Genomic DNA, 24226 nt, shown 5'->3' with positions numbered 1-24226 from the left:
ATCTAATCAGTATTTTATTTGTCACACCAGATGCTGTGTTGACAGTGTCATACATCAAATGATCTGATTGCGGGAACCATTGTGTGAAAACACACAGTGGTAATTTCCAGTCTTGCTGGGTTTGACTTTTGCAGAAGAAATGCTGAACCTTGTTGCAAGATCTTTGTGCAAATGACCTAAAAGACATCAAATACATACATTGACTGGAACCTCTAACGTCGAATTTCACCTGAGGTCGTACAACTCAAATTTTGGGGCGGAAAAATTCTGCTTATAAAATCACACAAAACAAAAAAAAGTTTTGACATCTGAATATTAACGCTTCCAAAACAACGGCTATCCTCAACAAAGGGTGTTAAGAGAAGAAGGATCAAAAAGAAAGAATATACTCTGGATGTTATTTGAAGTAATCAGACTCACATTAAAAGTTGTCAGAATATCGTTGCGATATAGTGCCTTGTTCATTTAACAGATAATTGTTAAGTTCTTTTTATACTTGTGTGACAATTAAGAATGTTAGCGTTAAATGTGTGACATGCATCTGGCCTGTGGATCACCTTCACATTATGCATTTGTGCTTTATAGTTGAAGCTAAGACAAAGTTAAGATTTCAGTCTTAACTTCAATGATTAAACTTCACAGTTGTATTTATTTTCCCATTATTTCTTAGGAGAAAATTGTTTAGGCATCTGAAAAAATTTGAGGTTGACCAGCTTGTGTATACTTTTGTATCTGCAAGGTTCCCATATTGCAGCGCTTTAGAGGATAAACTTAACCCCCTGACTGGTCGGAATGTGTAACAGAAACCCTTATATAAACTCCTTGCTAAATCAGCGCGGGTGTAGCTGCTTCAGTGAGGCCCGTCCCTGGGAAAGCCTCTGGATGACTGACAGCACTCAGAATTTGTTCTCTGAGTGCTGACGCTTTGAAGTGACCTGAGCCAGAGCCCATAATCAAACTCAAACTCCTCCCAATGACAGACAAAAACCTAAAATGCATTTGATTTTGTCATTGCTCTGAATTTATTTGGAAATCAGTTTGTGTTCTCCGATGATAAACATCAAAACCCAATGACATGCTACATGATGCTTACTTGGCTAGCTTGGTGTTATCGTTGTCATCCCTGCCCCACTCCCAGTCCCTGCCAGGGTCCACAGCAAAATGGAGCGCCAGCAATTTGTGCTCTGAGTCCGTCAAAGGGATTACAGCTGCAAGACATGAGAATCAGAATTGAAAGTGCTTATGATTTATCATTAAAACTACAGTCGTCCCTTTAACATTGACTTCTTTGACAGACGATCTACTTTGAAATTTGAACAGAACCCGATCTTCTGTACAACAGGATAAACAATAAACAACGAAACCAAACAAAATTGGATTATTTAATCCAGGGGTCGCCAATTTTTTTGAAATTGAGAGTTACTACTTTTCTAATTGACTGACTGATTAATGTGAAGGTCTACGAGTTTGAAATACACTTCTGAAATAAAAAATTCGCGCCAATTACCTTTAGTTATGTTATTATTAATAATTAATGATATTCATCTATGTGAAGAAACTGATCATGTTAAAGATTTCTCTCCAAAATCATCAACAATGGTTGTACAGTGGTTGTACCAGTTGGTTTGGTTCCAAAATTGAGTGCATTCAGACACAGTGGCGTGTGATAAGAGACCAGATGATTTCATTCATGTTCCACTGATAACATCAGCTCCTTACAGACAGGAAGAGGACCCTCAGCACTAATTACTAGACACGGAACAGAAAACAGACACCCACCCTTGCTTCCTGCGTCTGTCTGAGCCGACCACTGCCAGTGCACAGCATGGGCGTGTACGCAAGCGAGAGTTTTACTTGCCCAGGTGATATATTTCCTTGGGCTATCGAGAGTGATGGGATTGGGGTAGAGGCAGCACATTACAGCAGAGAGAGGCAGCCTGCTCAAGTTGAGAACACTCCACGCAGATGAAAGATGCAGTCTTCTCCCCGTTTGGACACGTGCTCTACACACTAGGGTGCTCATCGCTGCAGGCTTCATCGCGACAGAGAAACCGCCCCACTTTTATCGCTGAAAAAAACAGCAGGTCAAACCGCTCGCTCTGACATGCTTTTAAAGTGCGCTTATGTACAGTATGTGACAAGCATCACAACACTGGTGGGACATGTTCTGTGATGACGCCTCACTGGCCTGGTGCAGGGTTAGAGCCTGCAGAAAGGCATTAGCACATTCAACATGCTCATTAAATGTAATCTGACATCAGTGACCACAATGCTAACGCGCCCCTTCAAGCCGAGTACAGTATTCGTCGCTATACAATGGTTCACGTACTGCGACCCCACTACATCTCGGATTTTTTTTCATGGAACATATCTACAACCCCAATTCGAATGAAGTTGGGACGTTGTGTTAAACATAAATAAAAACAGAATACAATAATTTGGAAATCATGTTCAACTTATATTTAATTGAATACACTACAAAGACAAGATATTGAATGTTCAAACTGACCAACTTAATTGTTTTTAGCAAATAATCATTAACTTAGAATTTTATGGTTGCAACACGTTCCAAAAAAGCTGGGACCGGGTCATGTTTACCACTGTGTTACATCACCTTTTCTATTAACAACATTCAATAAATGTTTGGGAACTGAGGACACTAATTGTTGAAGCTTTGTAGGTGGAATTCTTTCCCATTCTTGGTTGATGTACAGCCTCAGCTGTTCAACAGTCCGGGTCTCCGTTGTCGTATTTTACGCTTCATAATGCGCCACAAGCGGCAAAAACATGCATGGTAGGTTAATTGACAACTCTAAATTGCCCGTAGGTGTGAATGTGAGTGCGAATGGTTGTTTGTTTGTATGTGCCCTGCGAATGGCTGGCAACCAGTTCAGGGTGTACCCCGCCTCTTGCCCAATGATAGCTGGGATAGGCTCCAGCACGCCCGCGACCCTAGTGAGGAGAAGCGGCTCAGAAAATGGATGGATGGATAATGCGCCACACATTTGCAATGGGAGACAGGTCTGGACTGCAGGCAGGTCAGTCTAGTACCCGCACTCTTTAACTACGAATCCACCTGCTGTAACACATGCAGAATGTGGTTTGGCATTGTCTTGCTGATATAAGCAGGGGCGTCCATTAAAAAAAAGTTGAAAAAAATGAAAAAGTTGCTTGGATGGCAGCATGTTTCTCCAAAACCTGTATGTACCTTTCAGCATTAATGGTGCCTTCACGGATGTGTAAGTTACCAATGCCATTGGCACTAACACAGCCTCATACCATCACAGATGCTGGCTTTTGAACTGCGTCCATAACAGTCCGGATGGTTCTTTTCCTCTTTGGCTCGGAGGAAACGACGTCCACAATTTCCAAAAACAATTTAAAATGTGGACTCATCGGACCACAGAACACTTTTCCACTTTGCATCAGTCATTGATTTCGGTTTTTGATGCAGTGGCGCCTGAGGGATCGAAGGTCACGGGCATTCAATGTTGGTTTTCAGCCTTGCCGCTTACATGCAGTGATTTCTCCAGATATGATATGATGATATTATGGACCGTAGATGATAAAATCCCAAAATTCCTTGCAATTGTACGTTGAGCAACATTGCCCTTAAATTGTTCGACTATTTTCTCACACACTTGTTCACAAAGAGGTGAACCTCGCCCCATCGTTGCTTGTGAATGACTGAGAGATACAGGGAAGCTCCTTTTATATCCAATCATGACACCCACCTGTTCCCAATTAGACTGTTCACCTGTGGGATGTTCCAAACAGGTGTTTGATGAGCATTCCTCAACTTTCTCAGTCTTTTTTGCCACCTGTCCCAGTATATTTGGAACGTGTTGCAGCCATAAAATTCTAAGTTAATTATTATTTGCTAAAAACAATAAAGTTTATCAGTTTGAACATTAAATATCTTGTCTTTGTAGTGTATTCAATTAAATATAGGTTGAACATGATTTGCAAATCATTTTATTCTGTTTTTATTTGTTTAACACAACGTCGCAACTTCCCTGGAATTGGGGTTGTACTATCACAGAAATCCCTGCTACATTGTGGAAATTTTAAGTTTATAACGATTGTTTTTTTTTTTTTTTTTTTTATGGATTTTTACAGGATACAGTGGTACCTTGACTTATGAGTGCCCCAACTTGTGAGTTTTTTGAGTGATAAACTGTCACTTCGTCGATTCTTTTGCTTTGTGTTGCGAGCCAAAATTTCCTTTAGATACGCCACTGCTCAAGTGAAGTAGGGGGGGGGGCATTTAAGTTACTGCATTGCCCTTGCATGTGGGCATGGAGAACCACAGTCGTGGATGCAATTTCAGCCGTTTATTGAACAGTACCAAGAGTCAAATACAAATACAAAATGAGAACACATTGTAAGGAGCTGATGTAGATTACAACTCACACCCAGACGCTCACACTGAACTCGCCGGCCAACCCAACTCCAGCTCCTAATGTCACTCGATAGGGCCGCACCCCTTAAAGGCACACATCCAACACATGAATACTGCAGCATCAAGTATTTACACTTTATAAAAGCTGTTTATTTCTTGACTGTTTTTATACAATACAGTGCTATTTTAAAAACTTAATTGTGGTCGTTTTGTGGGGAGCTGGATGGAATTAATGGCATTTCGATAAAATTCAATGGGGAAAACCAATTTTAAAAAACATGGAACCAATTACAGTGTTGCCCTGCTGTTCACGGGACCGGGCCCTGCCTGAAATGGTGAAAAATCTGTGAGAAATTGACAAAAAGGTTTATAATTGCCTATGGATGCCACAAGATGGCGGCAAAGCACTATATTTGTCTAAATGAAATAACTCACTTCAACGATGTGGATTCATGGTAAACTCATCAGTTAAGGTACCACTGTACTTACTTACTGTAATACCCACACATGTAGAAAAGGAGAGCCACGGTCACGGATGCACTTTTTAGCACGCTGCTGTCAGCCACAGCTCACGCGGAGACTCGTTGTAGCTTAAGACAACCGGCTAATGTCGCTCCAGCTCGCCATGTCACACACCACCCCTCCAGGCCCCGCCTCTTAAAGGCACATATTTAACATAGGTACTACACACATTAATATGTACAGTATTTTCTATGCATTTTATGCTTGCTTGTGCTATTTTCTTCATGTTCAAATATGTTTACATGTTAAATAGGTGTGCTTTATTGAGTTTAAATGTGTTTAAAATGTGTAAGATGGGTGAAACAATTTTAAAAATGTTTTATATGTGGTCTCTCTATATAGCGGATTCTGCCTATTGCGGGACGGTGTGGAATGTATAACCCATGATGAAGGGGGATTATTGTAATATCACAAGGAGCACACAATGCCTATTAGAAACCTTGCCACAGATGTCTAGTTTGGATTTGCACAACACAAGTCACACCAGCGAGCTAAAAAAGGCATGACTAATGCCTGTGGCACAGTGTGATGAGAGGCACTGTCCATAGAAATACACAGTGCACACTAAAAAAATCTACAGGCATGTGGGCACAAGGCAGCTCGCATCAGCTCTCTCTTATGTCGGGGTCATGCAGCAGGCAGAGGAGGACCATCAGGTGGCGTCCTGGCTCAAGCTGCAAAAGTGCAGCTGTCCTAATTTCTCGCCTCTCCAAAGTGCTGCGTGAGCTATGGCTGCCACATGGACAATATCCAGATTCCGAGACTGCCAATGGCGCTCCGGGAGGTTAAAGTGTGCTGTAATGTATTTACTATCCCTGCCGGCAGCCTTGTTTTGCAGTCCTTGAATGACTGTTTCCCACAGCGTATATTCGGATGACATCATAGGCCTCGGTATGCATAACAGCCTTATTCACCTTGCTCACTCTGCATCTTAGCTTCAAGTAGCCAGCAGGATGGGAAACATGGGTGTTTTCTGCAAGCAAACAGCTGTTGGAGAGGCTGAACTGTGTGTTTTTTGCAGCTAATGCAAACTCAGCAGCTCAAGCATTGCGAGCTGTGGATTGTCTGGCCTCTTTTAGACCCTGCAGAGGACAAAGTCACCCATTACAGCTTTGCAAGACTGAGCCAATATTTCCTCTGTTCAAGAACAATTTGTGCTGTCTGGAAAACTTTAATTCCTGACTTTGGTCACCACACAGCTGCACAGTTAAAGGGCCCAGTTCACCAGCAGAGTAAACAGCGGTTGTCCATTTTAAGACAACCTCAGCCTCTCGCTGCGGATTTTTAACAGCAAAACCCTAGTGGTTAAATTACAGCCGTATCCCATTTGTAGAAGCACATGAAACCACAACAAGTAACGTTTTAATTCTGATTGCCATGTTGATTCAATTAAGCAGACAGCCTGGTGAGTAGAACATTTATGGGTGTTTAATAGATAGGTGAAAGCTAGCCAGAGTTAGCTGGTTGTTATGTAGGTGGTCTTTATGTTTAAAAGACAGCATTTTACTTATTTCAAATAGTAGCTGGAGGGGCTGCTGCAAGGCTGCCAAAGAAAACCTGTAATAGGTTTAGGAGCAGGGATGGAAATAGAGTTTTCCAGTGGGCCAGTCTGACCACAGGAGCACATGCGGGCTGATGAAAAGTCACAGCAAGCGGCACTGCACAGGTCGGTCTTTGACAAACAGTGTGTGTGATAACCATATTCGGAACAAAACCTGACTGTAATAAAGCATTAAGAACGCTCCCCTTGCAACAACCCCTAACTTTTGGTGGCCCCTCCCTGGTTACCTCTTTGCAGTTCACCAATGAGGAGCCATGCAAGCAACTTCAAAAGCACTAACAGCAGGATGTGTCCGTGCAATTTAGAATCAAGTTACCGGGAGGGACCCTGCCTTAATTCTTCATACAGAGGGCTGAAGAAAGAGCCAGTATTACCAAGCAGCCTGTGGCACCTGAACACACACATGACCACCAACAGTCCTTCCGATGCGCTTTGCTGCGTGAGGGGGAAACTGAGAGCGAGTCTCCACCTGAGACATCCACACAGTGGTCTCCTGTCGGGAGAGAGTTTTGGCTTGTTGGAGGCCCCCTGGCAGGCCGTAGGACCCTGCCCATATGTGGTGATGTGGTTAAGGGTTTGCTTAGAACTGCTCTGCCCTGATTGGCAGCGGGGGCTTTTCATTCTGACCCTTTCCTCGGATGACCTCTTGTATGGCTGGCACACGGTCAGAAACATGAACCAATCTAGCAACATTTGACTATTTCTGATGGTAGCATGCAAAAGCATATGAACAAATTTCTTCCGTCTCACAAAAAAAGACACTGGCATTGTTCTGTAATGTGACTCATCGCATGAATCGAGCAAAAAGTGTTTTCATAACATCCTGGATAGACACTGCAGCTGAAATGTTCCCGACACAGAACTCTTGTGTACCAGAGAGAACTAGTGCAGACGTGCTGCAAAGTGATGGCGTTACACCGGCTTCTGTGGACCTAGGCGCCATCTAGTGGACAAAGCATAGAATCCACACCTAAATAAAAACATGGGTGCTGGGTAGGTAATGACTATGAAGAATTGGCTGCATTTGAAGTGCTGCTGGCAGTGAAGGGATATGCTGCGGGGCAGGGTTAGCAGCTTTGTAATCATGTCTGCCTGCTAGTCTGTAGTGGTCATATTCTGACTTAATAACTAGGTTGCTGTGTATATGCTGAGAATAGGATCTTACTCAGCAGATAGATGGAGGAGGAGATGATGTTAGTGCGAGTCTGTATGCGAGAAAAGAGACAGAAAGACGGATCTGGCCGGTTGCCCACTGAAATGACAAGTGAGTTCCACCCACTGAGTCAGACGCACAAGAGTGCCGTGACTACTAAGCCTGGTTGTCAAGGAGATCCACTCTGTTTGTCAATTAAAGGGACACATGCGAGGATGATTGTGACCTTAAGAATAAACGACACATCCTGAGTGGGAACACTGTCATCTCAATGGGCAAAACAAGAATGAGTCCCGTGCCCAAATGGGGGAGGGAAAAAAAAATAATAATAAAATAAAATAAATATCAACACAGCACCCAAATGAAATTAACTTATACTGCATAATTACTGTTCAAATACTACTGTATGTATTGGATGGGCATGGGACTTCAGCTACATTTCCTAATGTGTCAAGAATTTTAACTAGGGATGGACGTTTGATTAAATTTCCTTGATTTCTGGTTAAAATGAATGAATTAATTGAAATATTTTAATAGGGTGTGAGAATAACTCCCTTTATGTTCTGAAATCCTGTTTCCATGCCAGTGTTGTTTTGAGCCGAACAAGTGTCCAAACAAGTTTTGCCATAACGTGACTGTAGCTCTTATACTGTAGCCCACGGGCAATTTAGAGTCTACAAATAACTGGTTCCTCCCACATCCCAAAAACATATATGGTAGGTTAATTGACAACTCTAATGATGGCTGGGATAGGCTCCAGCACGCCCGCGACCCTAGTGAGGAAAAGCGGCTCAGAAAATGGATGGATGGATGTATGTTTTTGGGATGTGGGAGAAAACTGGAGTACCCAGAGAAAACCCACGCAGGCACAGGGAGAACATACAAACTCCACACAGGATTTGAACCCGGGTCCTTAGAACTGTGGGGCAGATGTGCTAACCAGCCTGCGACCGTGCTGCCTCTTCTCTACTGCTTGCCCTTTTCAAGACGGTGGGTGAGCTGGAGCTTATCATATGACTTTGGGCGTGAGGCGAGGTACGCCCTGCACTGGTTGCCAGTCACTCGCAGGACACATGTACACATGTATAAAAACAACCATTCACACTCACACGTATGGTCAGTTATAGAGTCTTCAATTAACCCAACATGCATGTTGTTTTTGGAATTTGGGAAGAACCCCGAGTACCCAGAAAGAACCCAGACAATCACAGCAAGACCAGATTCAAACTCTGAACCTCAGAACTGTGAAGCAGACATGCCAACCACTAGAACACTGTGCTGCCATAATGATATTGATATTAATTTAATAATGATATTGACTTAATTAATTTAACTTAATATACATTTGTTTTGAATTTGAAAACATGATTTTTACCTCAAATTGATGATAGAAGAAAAACTTTCAAGAAAAAATTATATTATTAGCATTATGTGAAAATGGTGCATTGTAAAAAATTAGAAAACTCCAGATTGGAAAAGTGCTATAGAATGCCATTTGAATTCGGACTACCTACCTTCAGAGCTGAGTAAAATCCATCCCCAAGATGAAGTTAATAACCCTCCAGAGATGTACAATCAAGTTAACAATTAGAAAAATGAGTTAGTGGTTATACTAGATGGTGCTAAGTATCAATATTGCTTCTGTGTGTAAATTGGTATGCTGTAGTTAAAAAAGCACATTTATTATGTAGTTAAATTGTCAAACAATGAGCAAATATTTGCTTGTTTTGTGTGTGTGTGTGTGTGTGTGGGGGGATATGTTCAGCTTTGTTGAACTCATACCAAGCGGTATGTCCTACTTTTCAGTTTTCAGGAAGGCAACATTTCAAACAACTACATAACTCGTTGGATTTGTTTTCTACATCCCTTCTGGGCAGCCAATTGGTTGGGCATGATATAAATGAGTCTTCTGCTGGCTGTCTCCACATAGTGCAGTGTAACACACACATTTCTATAAATGATAGAAAATGGCCTTTGTTTATCTTCTGATGTACTGTACATGATCAACAAAATTTTAGGCAGTCAAATATCGACACATTGACTTGTACCTTTCCTTAGTGTTAATCCTTAATAAATCACGGGAGCCTGCTGTCCACTTTTTGGCCACTCCCAGTTTCCCGCTGCCAACTGACATCTTTTAATAATGGATCACACCTAGCTCCACTGCTATTTCACACATTATTCACCTCCAGCAGAAAAGGCAGACCACTTGGAATTTCCCCATGAAGTCAGAAGACCGCCTTCATTTCACAGAAGGTGTTGCCTTGGATTGAAGAAACGCCGCTGCAGTTTTTCCTAAGAATATGCAATGATGCTTACCTTGTTCTCGCTGCTGGTCCCTCTGCTCCATGGACACCAGTGCAGAGAAGTGTGCCTGATCATAAGCCAACACCAGCGGGGAACAGTGACATCGACTTGGAGGCACCTCCAGGGGTAAGTAGAGACCTCCAAACGGGATTGGTGCAAATGCTGAAAGTCAGTAAAGAAGTTAAGTGTTGAACAATTACTCATTGTTGATATGATAAGGACAGGGAGCAGCCTTACCTTCTCCTCCTGAGTCTCTTAGCATCGTGTCGGCCACCACGACAATCGGCCTGCGGAGTACGTGGGCCAACATAAACACATGGAACTCCTCCAGACTCTCATAGACTGGATCCTCAGCATTATCCACCCTGCAGTTGGAAACACCCGTGGGATTTCATGAGTTGGTACTGACGGATACAAGCACACTAGTGGTGAAAATAGAAAATGTATAAGCGAATCACATGATTTCACCCCTTATATCTATTTCATCTGGCGCCTGTTTACAGACAGGACAACAATAGGCCCATCTGTTCAGTTTCTACATGTGTTGGAAAGAAAGAGAGCAAAAGCAAGCACAGATTCAGAGCGCTAAGGCTTGCGACCACCAGGGAACAAGAAAATGTGCAACAATTAAGTTGGGCACACTAACAGCCTATGCGGCCAAATTAACTCTAATGAAGAACCTCTTAATATGTGAATCCCACTCAACCCATTTACGGGCTCGTCTCCCACTAGGACCATCAAACATTCTAAACTTGATTACCGCATTACAGCCAAGCTCAATGACAGGTTAAAACCACCACACTAATGGAGTAAATGAAGCATTTTAAAAGAGGAGGTTGCCTGTGACTGAAAACCAGCTAAAATTACATTGCGCTAAATAGCATCCCTATGTTAAACACGTCTTGTTTCCTCTTTGTGCAACACAGCACACCTGCTTTGTGAGAAAAAGAAATGAGAAAAGGTGATTTCTCTGTATGTAGGAGGAGGAAACTAGTTTGTTTCAGATCTGCTTCAATAAACGTGCTTGCATTTGTCTTTATGCAACAGGGAAGCCACACCTGAGTGGGAGGGAGACAAATTAAGCAGCTAAGAAGGGGAGTAGCGAAGGGATGCCACTAGATGGCAGAGTATGATGTGAGCTTTTATAGACTTATAGGAAGGACAAAAGACAACCTGAACAATTTCCCCCCTCTTTTTTCTCCAATGTTCAAGCTTTAGCAAGCACGCTACAGCGGTGCTACATTTATAGTTACAGAAATACACAGAAATGTACAAAATTAAGCCCCAAATGGTTTACATTGGTCAAATTTAAATTGACTTTCTAAAGTCAAGTCATGGTAACTTAGGCATAGATAAATCTAGAGCACTGTATATGCCGGTATTGGGCTTTCAGTACTTTTCGACATGGAACATTTTGTCAAAATAAAAAATAATAATAATTGTTATATATATATATATATATATATATAAAATAGTCCATCCAAACAGCAAATTCAAACTCACGATATTCATGCTTACAGTAACTGAGCAGGAATCGATACCATGCGGGCTGATGAAAGTCAGCCTTATGTATCACTACGCTATCACTGATTGTGTGAAAATAATTAAAATCTTACAAACAAAAAACCCCGTTTTCTCTTAACCCAACTTAGTCTTTTGCCACTTGTCATTTCCAGCTATTTGTTTGTATTTAACGTTGTTTAATTTAAGCACTTGAATGTTTGATTTGATTGGTTTATTGAACATACAAACTTGAAAGAAGATAACGGAAAGTGAAATAATTTTTTTTTTTTAAAAATCAATTGAGTCATTGTTAAGAACAGTTTACATATTCAAAGGGAGTAGGAAGAAATAGGAAACCTAACTAGTCCTACCCCTTGAGTAATAAATAATAATAAAAATAATGTCATGTTCATATAATAATAGGCTATTCATACAGTCTTACCCAAAAAATAAAAGACGCACATGGATAATCCAATGGTTGAGATCAACAAATACCAACACACATGTAGATAGAAGCATATGTGCATTACACACAAACATATGCCAGCTGCACCCTTACATTGCTTTTTTCATAAGCCCTTACTCACAGGTACACCTACCTCTTTTTGAACACAGTTACAGTAGTGATTCACACCTTTTCAGTTCAGTATCATAATTGTTCCATAAGTTAACACCTCTAACAGAGACACACCTTTACTTTATATTTGTTCTTGTCTTGGCTTTTTTTGTAGACAATTGTTCCCCTTAGGTTACAACAACTCTCCCTGATTTCAAACATCTTCTGAGTACTGTGCCAAAGAAGGTTATTGTGTAGTTTGTACATTATTGTGCTGTTTTGAATTCAATCAGGTCGTAGAATTTGAGGGTATTTCATTTGATAAATAGTGGATTTGTTGGTTCTATATAATTTGATCGATTGATAATTCTTATTGCTCTTTTGTTGTAGTTTGAAAACAGGTTGAGTGTTTGTTTTGTAGATGTTACCCCATTATCACCACACAATAGGTCAGGTATGGCAATAACAATGAGGAGTAAAATGGGCATAATGATTTCTTGTTTAGGACTTCCTTGGCTTTGTAAAGTATGCCAATGGTTTTTGAATTTTTTTAAAAATATTTTCTATGTAAGGGTAGCTTTGCATCAATCATTACTCCAAGAATGCACAATTCAAGCACTTTCTTACAACTTTGAAAACACAGTTGATTTGTTTGGTACAGCTCACAATATTATGAAGCATTTACAAATCTATTCTCGTTAAAAGTTATAATACGTAAGGTCTGTCACCCCCTAGCCTGGAATTCAGTATTACAACAACAGAAACTGTCGCTTCGATATGACGTAGGGCCCCTTGTATGCGAACTCTACAACTTTCTACAACATTTTATTCTTTTGAAGGACTGTCATGGGTGTGTTCCGGGTTTTGTCTTCCCCCCTGTTTCACACACACCTGCTCCTGTGAGCATCTTCACCACCTGTGCCTCGTTCACCCTAATTACCTATTGTATTTAACCTTGTGTCTCATTCCCTCTTGTTGCCAGTTCGTTGTACCTTGTTGTCGCGTTCCAGCATTCCTTGTTTCCACGTCACAGACTCACAGTAAGATTTGACCCTGTTCCGATTATCGACCTTGCCTCTTTGCCTCATGTTTTTGGATACTGTTGCCTTTCTTGGATTGCCTGCCTGTGTACCGACCTATGCCCGTCTATTAAACCTCTCTTTTTGGAAACTGTCCATTTGTTTTGGAGTCGTGCATTTTTGGGTCCTATCCTCTGTTCCGTTCATGACAAGGACAGCCAGTGGGGGAAAAGGATGGATTCTTTGGAAGAGGCAATTGAATTAAATTCACTATGTTATTGCTGAGTTTTGTGCATGCATTGCTCAGCCGTTGCTGAACTTTGTTTATTTTAAATCAGGCACCTTGTTGGATAGCTAAGGGGTCCTTGGAAAGATGTATGGATTCCGTTCGCGACAGACGGCTGTTTTCTTTTATCATCGAAGCCTGTCTGCATTTGTGATGAAGATATCCGGCAGAAATATCACAAGGCAGTACAATGCAGACACAGTGAGTCATTCCCTATAACTGCTCCGTTTGCGGATGCATTGTTCGGTATGTTACGTCAGGCACCTGGTCGGGCAGGTAAGGGGTCCTCGGAAAGAAGTTTTATTTTTAAGTAAAATGCAACATTTCTGTGCCATTTCCGCTACGTAATTTAGTGGGCATTCACTAAATATAAAAAAAATAATCTAATACTGAAAAATACAGCAATATGTTCGAGGAGCTGATGGGCTTAATCAGCATTGTGTCATCTCCTCTAGTAGTGGCTTGATTGAAAAGAACATTAAAAAAAATAAAAATAAGTTACTGCAGGTTTAAATGCATGTTATGCAAGTTGCATTTGGAGCATACAATATGTGTGGGAGACCTGCATTCAAGACAGCTTACCCTCCGCTCGTGTTGCCATTTTTGCTGAGGTGAGTGCGAGGCTCACTGGAGGCCAACTTGAGCAACTCGTTCCATTCCCGCTCCCACTCCTCCTCTGTGTACATCAGGCCAGACTGCACAAGCAACAACTCTGATGAACACATGCTCGCCCACATGATCCCTTTCATCATTCTGTTTCCAAAAAGGTGGTTTTCTGAACCTGTTGCTACCAAGGGAAAAGCCTGACAAAAAAGTACTAGTTAGTCTACTCAACTCTCAAATAGTTCCAGTGTCATCAAGGGGAGTGAGTCACAAAAAAGGCCCTGCGACCAACACTCAAAAAGGCAAAATATGGTATCCAGCAAAAATGACTTGCTCACATGAGACTATTAAAGTGCCTCAGGTGCAATGTGCTACAATGGACAGAATCTGCCAACCTCCTTGTTCTGTTGGGTTTGCTGCCACCTCCACCTCCTCTTCAGGGCGTCTCTCTCTGTTCCGCTCTTCATCATGGTATACAGGGACTTCCTCAGCATCAGGTCTCTATCATGGAAGCCCCACATCCCTGGAGGAGACACAGACGTCATTGTTGCTTGGAGACAATGGGACACGACAGCTCTTCCCAGCTGTGTTTCTAAAGCAACATTACATGGTAATTAGACTGACGATTTTTTTATCAAAATCGTCTTGTTGGTATACTGACTTAGCAACTGTGTCAGTCATTACTAGGGCAACTGTGAATTACTATAGAGCCTGTAATAGTGGTCGACGAGTCTGGACACCTCGAAAATTGTGGTAGCGCTAGCATTGATGCATTAACTTGTGCTCTGTACTTTTCCTCCTGAAAATTAGTATTTACATGAATCCCCCAATTTTTAATTGCCTATATCTGTGATTCTCAAAAGTGTGGTATGAGTACCATTAGTGCTACGCTGGCGCTCTCTAGTTGTACATAAACAAATTACTGAATTAAATACAATTAAAATTTACTACATGTAAAACATGAAATACAATCAAACATTAGAATGAAGGTTATAGCTATGCAACAGCTTATTCAAACCTTTTTAAAATCCCGTACCGTACAGTACCTCAAGTACAGTACATTATTTTAAGTACAATTCAGTTGTACACTGCTCAAAAAAATAAAGGGACCACTTAAACAACACATTCTAGATCTCAATGAATGAGATATTTCAGTTGAAAAGCTTAGTTACAAAATAAGAATGATTAATGGAAATCAAACTTCTCAACCCATGGCGGTCTGAATTCCGAATCATACTCAAAATCAAATCACAGTCTGATTAAACTTCTGTGGAAGTCCCTCAAGACAAGTCAAAATGAGCCTCAGTAGTGTGTGTGTGTGGACTCCACGTTCCAGTATGCACTCCCTACAACGCCTGGGCATGCACATCACGACGCAACAGATGTTCTCCTGAGGGATCTCCTGGCAGGCCTGGATCAGAGCATCAGTTAACTCCTGAACAGTCAGTGGTGCGACGTGGCGTTTGTGGACGGAATGAGACATGATGTCCCAGATGTGCTCAATTGGATTCAGGTCTGGCGAACAGGCAGGCTAGCCCATAAAATCAATGCCTTCATCATCAGGAACTGCTGACACACTCCACCTACATGAGGCCTAACATTGTCATGCATCAAAAGGAGCCCGGGCCCCACTGCACTAGCATATGGTTTCACAATGGATCTGAGGATCTCATCCCAGTACCTAATGGCAGTCACACGTCTGGCTAGCACATGGAGGGCTGCGCGGCCCCCGGAACATCACTGACCCAGAGAGAGAGAATTGAGTGTGGGGACTTTGAATGTTGGGACTATGACAGGAAAATCTCAGGAGTTGGCTGACATTGATTAGGAGAAAGGTTGATATATTGAGTGTCCAGGAGACCAGGTGGAAAGGCAGTAAGGTTAGAAGTTTAGGGGCAGAGTTTAAATTATTTTACCATAGTGTAGAAGGGAAGAGAAATGGAGTAGGGGTTATTTTAAAGGAAGAGTTAGCTAAGAATGTCTTGGAGGTGAAAAGAGTATCTGATCGAGTGATGAGGCTGAAACTGAGGGTGTTATGCATAATGTGAGTAGCGGCTATGCCCCACAGGTAGGATGTGACCGAGAGGTGAAAGAGAAATTCATGAAGGAGCGAGATGAACTAGTTCTGAGCATCCCAGACAGAGAGAGAGTCGTGATTGGTGCAGATTGTTATGGACATGTTGGTGAAGGAAACAGTGGTGATGAAGAAGTGATGTGGGTAAGTACGGCATCCAGGAAAGGAACTTGGAGGGACAGATGGCGGTAGACTTTGCAAAAAGGATAGAAATGGCTGTGGTGAAGACTTTCTTTCAGAAGAGGCAGGAACATAGGGTGACCTACAAGAGCGGAGGTAGAAGCACGCAGGTGGATTACATCTTGTGCAGACGATGTAATCTGAAGAAGGTTACCGACTCTAAAGTAGTGGTAGGGGAGAGTGTGGCCAGACAGCATAGGGTGGTTGTGTGTAAGATGACTCTGGTGGTGGGGAGGAAGATTAAGAAGACAAAGGCAGAGCAGAGAACCATGTGATGGAAGCTGAGACAGGAAGAGTGTTGCGCGGCTTTTCGGGAAGAGCTGAGACAGGCTCTCTGTGGACAGGAGGAGCTTCCAGAAGACTGGACCACTACAGCCAAGGTGATTAGAGCGACAGGCAGGGGAATACTTGGTGGAGGAGAGAAAGATACTTGGTGGTGGACCCTCACAGTACAGGAAATCACACAAGGAAAGAGGTTAGAAGAAGTGAGATACTGAGAGGACCGAGGAGAGGCGAAAGGAATACATTGAAACGCGACGTAGGGCAAAGGTACAGGTGGCAAATGTATATGGTACTGCCTGCGGAAGTCTGGAGTGGCAGAGAAGTATGTTAGAATAATACAGGAGATGTATGAAGGCAGCAGAACAGTGGTGAGGTGCGGTGTAGGTGTGACAGAGGAGTTTAAGGTGGAGGTGAGACTGCATCAGGGTTCAGCCCTGAGCCCCTTCCTGTTTGCAGTGGTGATGGATAGGCTGACCGATGAGGTTAGACTGGAATCCCCGTGGACCATGATGTTTGCAGATGACATTGTGATCTGCAGTGAAAGCAGGGATCAGGTGGAGGAACAATTAGAAAGATGGAGGCATGCACTGGAAAGGAGAGGAATGAAGATTAGCCAAAGTAAAACAGAATATGTACATGAATGAGAGGGGTCGAGGGGGAAGAGTGAGGCTACAGGGAGAAGAGATGGCAAGGGTGGAGGACTTGAAATGCTTGGGGTCAAGAGTCCAGAGCAATGGTGAGTGTGGTAAGGAAGTAAAGAAACTGGTCCAAGCAGGTTGGAACAGGTGGAAGAAAAAATGAGAAATTAGCTCATCAGAGGGACAGCAAAGGTTAGATGTTTTGGAGACAAAGTTAGAAAGAGCAGACTTCGATGGTTTGGACACAGTGAGTATATTGGTAGATGGATGATGAGGATGGAGCTGCCAGACAAGAGAGCTCGAGGAAGAACAAAGAGAAGGTTGATGGATGTCGTGAGCGAAGACGTGAGGGCAGTTGGTGTTAGAGAGGAGGATGCAGGAGATAGGCTTACATCGAAAAGGATGACAAGCTGTGCCGACGCTTAACGGGACAGGCCGAAAGAAAAAGATGTGAATGACATGGGCTCTGATATTTTACCCAACTGTGTTTCATGTCACCTTTTCCATAATGTGGTCTGACACTAGCAGAGCTAAAAAAAATTCAGCAGAAAAACTCTAATGCAGGCAAATGTTATGAGTCACTCTCTTAGTTTGCAGTTTAAAGATGCAGTCCTTAAGTGGAATCCATATTAAATGTGGGACACTGACCTAAAGAAGCAGCATGGAGGAGGCAGTTCCCATCCCCAGTGGTGGCCAGAGGAAGCAGCTTCTTACAGCTGGTGCACATAGTGGACCACCAGTTCAGACGACCTGAGCATAAACATACAAAATATCCAGTAAGAAGTGCATCAAAAGCACACTAGCGTAAACAATATGATTTTTTAAAAATTTATTTTACATTTGTAAAGTTATTTACAATAAAGCCATTGTTACAAATCAAGCAATAGTAAAAATGTAGTCATACTTAAAAAAACAAAAACAAAACACTAGCAATAACAATCATGTATTAAGCTATCAAAAAAATTGTTTTCACTGTATCACCCTGTCCTACCACTGATGCTTGGTGTGCCTGATGTGTTTGCCAAGATGGGTTAAATACAGATGTCAATTTTTGGGTGAAAAATGTGTTCATTACAATAAGGAGGGTGTAAAATGATCAGTCTCAGAACATGACATTTATACAGTATACATTTTATATCCTGCAACCAAACAGTCAGTTGGAGCATCATCTTGGGTACAGTAAAACATTTTTTAATATTCTTCAGGGGTTGTAAGGTTACAGCATAAAAAATATGATAAATAATCCACTCAAAAGCAAGATGAAAATCCTTTTCCTCTTGCATCACCACAGTCGGCGTCCCTCAGGGAAAGTGGGGGCACGTCTTGACAGCCCTAGACCTTGCACAGTCCTCGCAACTGAAATGACTGAGTCATTCATTTAACAACAGTAAATAGAGTCTTATGAGTCTTGTTAACCTTTCAGAGACACAGACTTTTTTTTTTTTTTTGCATTTCATAATTTGCAGAGCCATATAATTTTTATATATTTCTACCCACTTCATCTTATGGATGATTCTTTTATTTAAAAAAAAACAAAACTTCCAGGCTTACAATGGCGGCATTCTATCATTATCCATGTACTGTAAATAAAACAGCTACAATCTTTTTTCTTTCTTGTTTGTGTGCCATATACAAAGAGGATGGTGTCACGATCTTTGCAGTCCACAGGGAGATGAGAAAATTCACGAGTTAGTTTCTCCAAAAGTTCAAAGCTTCAGACGGAAAATAAATCCTTGGGGTCTTCACCCAGATGTCTCGCTTTTACTCTGATTTAACTCTCATCCTCTTCTCCATCTGCATTATGTTGTTGACTGTGCACCATTCTGTACAAACAGATCCGATAAGCATGAACAAAAACTATACTCACCAGCTTGCTCCAGAGCCATCATAGTGGACTGCTCTATCAGATCTCTCTCTATGAAACTCCTGAAGTCTTCGCTGTACACGCTGAGATCTGGCAGCTGGAATGTGTAGATGGGCATCTCAAGAGGGAACTGCTCGTTGGTACACTCGTTGGCCACTTGTAGTCTCGCCAGGGAGACAATGGCAGAGCTGGCATGTGAGATTCCACGGGACAGACGCTTCTCTGGAAGGGCAGATGGAGACAGATGTGAATGGATGATGGAGAAACAACTGGCTTGAGGAAGCCGACATAATTAATGGCAGTGGCTGTGTTCCAACATTAGCAGGAAATCAAATGCAATGTTATGCTGTATATTGAACTCAACAACTTTAGAACATCACTGTGCCTGCATGAGCCCATGTGCAAACACCAACAGTAATGCGGTCCAAAATAAGAGACACTCCAACATCAACGATCGGGTGGGGGGTGGTCTCCAAATGCCCACTTCAGGGCATAAATCTATGATCTCTTCCCAAGCCAACTCTACATCATCCACTCCTTGAGGTCTGCTTGCAGTTCCTTATAAATTACTTTGCACGCTTTGACCTCCTGGACTCAAGAAAATCAGTTGTCAAAGACTGCTAGTACGCCACTGGTGCGCCGCATTTAAAGGTAACAAGAGGAACTGCTTCGATTGGACGATTGAAGTCGGCTGTGACGACGCCCACACCAGGGCAGATGTCCCTCTTTTAAATGTGCTTGCAGTACACTGGTCCATGAAATTATCAACACAGGGTCTAACATACGGCGGCCGACTGGTTAGAGCGTCAGCCTCACAGTTCTGAGGACCCGGGTTCAATCCCCGGCCCCGCCTGTGTGGAGTTTGCATGTTCTCCCCGTGCCTGCGTGGGTTTTCTCCGGGCACTCCGGTTTCCTCCCACATCCCAAAAACATGCATGAATTGGAGACTCTAAATTGCCCGTAGGCATGACTGTGAGTGCGAATGGTTGTTTGTTCCTATGTGCCCTGCGATTGGCTGGCAACCAGTTCAGGGTGTACCCCGCCTCCTGCCCGATGACAGCTGGGATAGGCTCCAGCACGCCCGCGACCCTAGTGAGGAGAAGCGGCTCAGAAAATGGATGGATGGATGGGTCTAACATACCTCTTCCTAGATTTATGCCACACGCAGCGCTGGATTTACATCAATCATGAAAATGGAGCCCACAGTGTCGATTTGAGTGGTGGCCGGTGCGAGGAAATGCTGTACTATAATGCAAAAAAAAGGAGCACTATTTCACTAATTATACATATTTTTCACATTAACTTTAACTATCCACCCATCTTCTACAGTATAATTGTCCTCATTAGGGTCACAGGTGAGCTGGAGCCTCTCCCATCTTACATTACGGCAGTAGGCAGGGTACACCCTGAGCTGGTTGCCAGCCAATCGCACATTTAAGCAAGCATCCATTCACACTCACATTCACACTTATGGACAATTCAGAGTATTCAATGAACCTAACAAGCATGTTTTTTGAATATGGGAGGAAGCCAGAGCCGGAGAATACCCAGGCACACAAATTTGCCAAGTGGTCACAATAACAGTCTACCTTGTCCATTGTCTTCCTGCTTCTGCGCACACGATCTGTCGATCTTGCTGACATGGGTTGGTGTGTCACGTGCCTCCAGCTGTTTGTAGTAGCGGCCCTCGTTGAAGACTGACGGCAGGTTGGCAGTGTGGACCTGCCTGAGCTCCTCATAATCATTCAGAGCGGCACTAAGGTCCCAGTTTTTACCTGTGAGGTAAAAATCAACAAAGATATCCAGATAATGAAATAACTTTAAGTGAAGCTGATTTTTTTTTTTTTCTTTTTAACCAAAAGATATGAGTTTGAACATTCCCACGGAACTGATGTTGGGCAACACAAACTATCTTACTGTAAACAAGTGTATCCCATACAGGACATGCTACAGAAAGCTGAAAGTGATGAGCTGGGCTCAAATTAAAAAAAAAAAAAAAAAACGTGTAGCATAGCATCATAGATAAAAAAATCATACTGGTCCTCATTTTTTTTTCCCTTTTTCTAGTGCTTCATTTTATTTTAATAAAACGAAAAGCCAATGTTAAAAGTAGTCCACATGAAGCAAAAACAGTGAAACAGTGAGCAACTGTGAAAGGTTGAGGTTGGGTAGGGTCAGAAGAGTGATGATGGCAAAGTGAGACAGATCCATTAACAGAGTGACAGCAATATCCTGATGCATAGGAAGAACATGAGCAAGCACACGGTCTTGGTAAGACTCAGTTTGAAGGAAGTGTGTATGCGTGCAAAAGTGTTATTGAACTTGTATTAAAGTTAAAATCAATATTTCTTCAAAGAACAATGTAATGAAATTATGAGTAGAATGTAGTTTGGCCTCAGATTAAAGTGTAAACTCATTGTTTAACTGTCAGGTCCTTGGCTTTGCTTGGCCTCTCTCATCACTTTTATGGAGTCCTTTCTCAGAGGAAGCAGACAACTGCTTTCAGAGAGAAAGCTCTTAAAGCCCAGTCTGCTCCAACACATTAATTGAAGCACAGCTCATTTAAATAGATTTTGTTTGAGAAATAGCTTAACAGGAAAGCAATAGTAGGGCAGAATAGAGGATACTGATCCTTCTGTTAATGAGAGAACAATCTACTTGTTTCAATCTACTGGGCAGCCGTGGCCCAATGGTTAAGATCATCGCCTGCCACCGTGGGGGACCTAGGTTCAAAACCCCGACTGGACCATCCGCCAACATCCCCCGGACTCATGGCTGTGGTGTCCTTGAGCAAGACACTGATACCCCGAAATGCTCCCCGGGCGCTTCAGCTGCCCCCTGCTCCAGTGTGTTCCACTAACATGTGTATGTGTTCACTGTGATGGGTTAAATGCAGAGAACAAATTTCGTGTGCATGCATGCATGTTCATGACAATAAAAGATGATTCTTCTTCTTCTTCTTCTATAATACTTGCATTCAGGGGTGCGAGTGTCAACCGGCTTGTAACCGGAGCATGTTCGCGGGCCAGTTAATGGACTCCTTTAAAAGGAGCTATTTCCTCTAGACATCCAGACATGATGCTTCTCCACTAACTGAACATGAAACTTGGCACCACTGATCCCCTTCTCTCAAGCCAAATCAATGCAAAGTGGATTTAGTGAACGTCTCTCAGAGGTGATCAAAACCCATGTTGGCAACCCGCGGCCCGGCAGTATGACGGCAAATGCATGGTCTCTAAGTGCTTTCACGCAAGCTCTAAATGGAAAAATAGATCTCTCCTTCATTTGAAATGGCCGTCATCAGCAGAAAGAAGCGCAGACAAATTATGAACATGGGTTACCCACATCCATTAGTAATATATTAGCTTTAACTTACTCATTCAGGAATTCCACCATCGCAGGATTTACTTACTATACAGCACTAAAAGCATATTTATGGACTAGTGTATTCTAAAATGCTGATGGATTGCATACTATGGTCACTGAATACCAGTCAGGTTGAATTGAAAACGATGTTCAAAATAGAGAACTGATGTAGAGAAAATGTAGGGAAATTGCAAGAACCTAGGCAGGTTGGACAGAGGCAGATTGGGCAGAACTAATACGAATGTGTAAACCATCCTGGAACATGAAAATGGACACACCGTCTCTGCCTCATCATCTTTAAAAGTTTGCATTTACAACATTTGAGTGGTATCTGGTATGAGTACACTTTAATTCAACTGAAAAGACAGTAGTCCTGTTTTTCTAAATAATGGTGTTAACTCTCAGTTAACTGTTCAATGTCCATATGTGAATGTCCAGGTGCTCGTGTTCAATAATTCACACAAGATGAGCTCAGAATTGGCAAACAGCGAGGACAAGAAACCTCTGCCGTGGGCCAAATCATATACTGTATTTCCCCCCAAAATATAATCAAATGTTGATGGAGCGTATTATACGTGGGTGTAAGAAGAACGGGGGGGGAAAAAAATCACATTGTATAAACGTATACCGGTAACTAGTGGTTGTGAAAAAGGTGTACTTTCATTCCAATATGATATTTAATGTCCAGGGTTATGTATATATAATACGCAAAAATTTCACTGCTCACCAAGGGTGCGTTCGTAAATTCAATCTGACGCCCTAACTCAGTGCTCGTGTCCCGCACAGTCAAACAATGTTTTAGTTTCTGAATGGTCCCCAGTGTAGCAGATCAGCGCAGAATTTTTCCAAAGGCACCCCGAGACTCATGACCATACCTCGCAGGATACCGTGTTACCATTTGACGACATCGGATTTCAACGTCTTCAGGAAATGTATTTCTTGTCCCGTCAATTAATCTTGCAAGTCAAAAAATGTTGAGTAAAACAAGGGCAATTTACTCCACTGCTTTTAAGAAAAAAGTGATAACTGTTGCCGAGTCACAAAGGAACATTGAAGCAGTTCTGCAAGTGCAACAAACAAAACTAACAACCGATTATGGAGGAAACCCAAGGAGAAGCTCCTAACCGGTAAGACTGCACTATTTTCAGCAGTACTGTAATCAATTGGTTATGTTTGTTTATTGTTGTGTGTTGCTTTGAGCAGTTGGAGGAGCAGGCTGTGTTGCTTGCTGAGCTGTTTTACTTAGTGCTCTTATTTCGGAGTGGTTTTGAATGCATCGAGCTGCTCGGTATGTAGGCACAGGAGGGAGAAAGAGAGAGACTGGCGGCGCGAGCAAGCAAACTGTGGAGTTCAGTACGTTCAGTTCTGTTGTTTCTGGAGTCAGCTACATCCCTGAGTAGCTGTTTTGTTGTCTTTTTATTGTGTTTCACAATAACCCCAAGATAAATGGACTAGCTTCTCTCTTGGTCATTGTAGATGGTACAGTACTATTAAAATGTTATACTTACTGTATCATCCAGCATTGATTTGAATCGATCACAGTCTTTGTTCTTTGCTAATATCGTAACTCGAGTAGAAATGCATGGTGAGGAAGTGACACAAACGCCAGCTCATGCACGCAGAGCAGAAAATCTCTTTGAAAAACCTAATAAAATACGGATAATACGTCATGTTTTGAGCCTGGATACCAGCAAATCAATGTTGCATATTGTACATAGGTAGAAGGGAATTCCTGATTGGGTGGGGGTTGCGTATTATACATGAGAAATTACGGTAGGCAAGTAAATAACTGAAAAAAGTGAAATAAGCTTTAATCAAGACTTAGATTAATCTAATGAGTTCAAAAAAATAAATGACATCCATCCAATTCCAACACCGCTCATCCTGTTCAGGGTCACAAGGAGCTGGAA

General features: G+C 42.3%; 1 protein-coding gene across 5 annotated transcripts in view; it reads right to left on the bottom strand.

The window, feature by feature from the left end:
* otud7a (OTU deubiquitinase 7A) overlaps positions 1 to 24226 on the bottom strand; it is a 53612-nt gene that overhangs the window by 8230 nt on the left and 21156 nt on the right. For all 5 annotated transcript variants that reach the window (XR_009788671.1, XR_009788670.1, XM_061774460.1 and 2 more), the window contains 8 exons: positions 20540 to 20725; positions 18954 to 19172; positions 17735 to 17836; positions 14308 to 14435; positions 13892 to 14004; positions 10183 to 10310; positions 9958 to 10107; positions 1094 to 1208 (listed from right to left, as the gene is read on the bottom strand). Coding sequence is in view for 3 of the 5 variants with exons in the window: in XM_061774460.1 (XP_061630444.1) it covers positions 1094 to 1208; positions 9958 to 10107; positions 10183 to 10310; positions 13892 to 14004; positions 14308 to 14435; positions 17735 to 17836; positions 18954 to 19172; positions 20540 to 20725 (1141 nt within the window). In the remaining 2 variants the exon portion in view is untranslated. The remainder of the gene's footprint in view (positions 1 to 1093; positions 1209 to 9957; positions 10108 to 10182; positions 10311 to 13891; positions 14005 to 14307; positions 14436 to 17734; positions 17837 to 18953; positions 19173 to 20539; positions 20726 to 24226) is intronic.

The sequence above is a fragment of the Phyllopteryx taeniolatus genome, chromosome 5 (genome assembly GCF_024500385.1).
Source record: "Phyllopteryx taeniolatus isolate TA_2022b chromosome 5, UOR_Ptae_1.2, whole genome shotgun sequence".
Taxonomy (NCBI): Eukaryota; Metazoa; Chordata; class Actinopteri; order Syngnathiformes; family Syngnathidae; genus Phyllopteryx; species Phyllopteryx taeniolatus.
The sequence above is the reverse complement of the archived record's forward strand: the minus strand, read 5'-3'. Positions and strand labels throughout refer to the sequence as shown.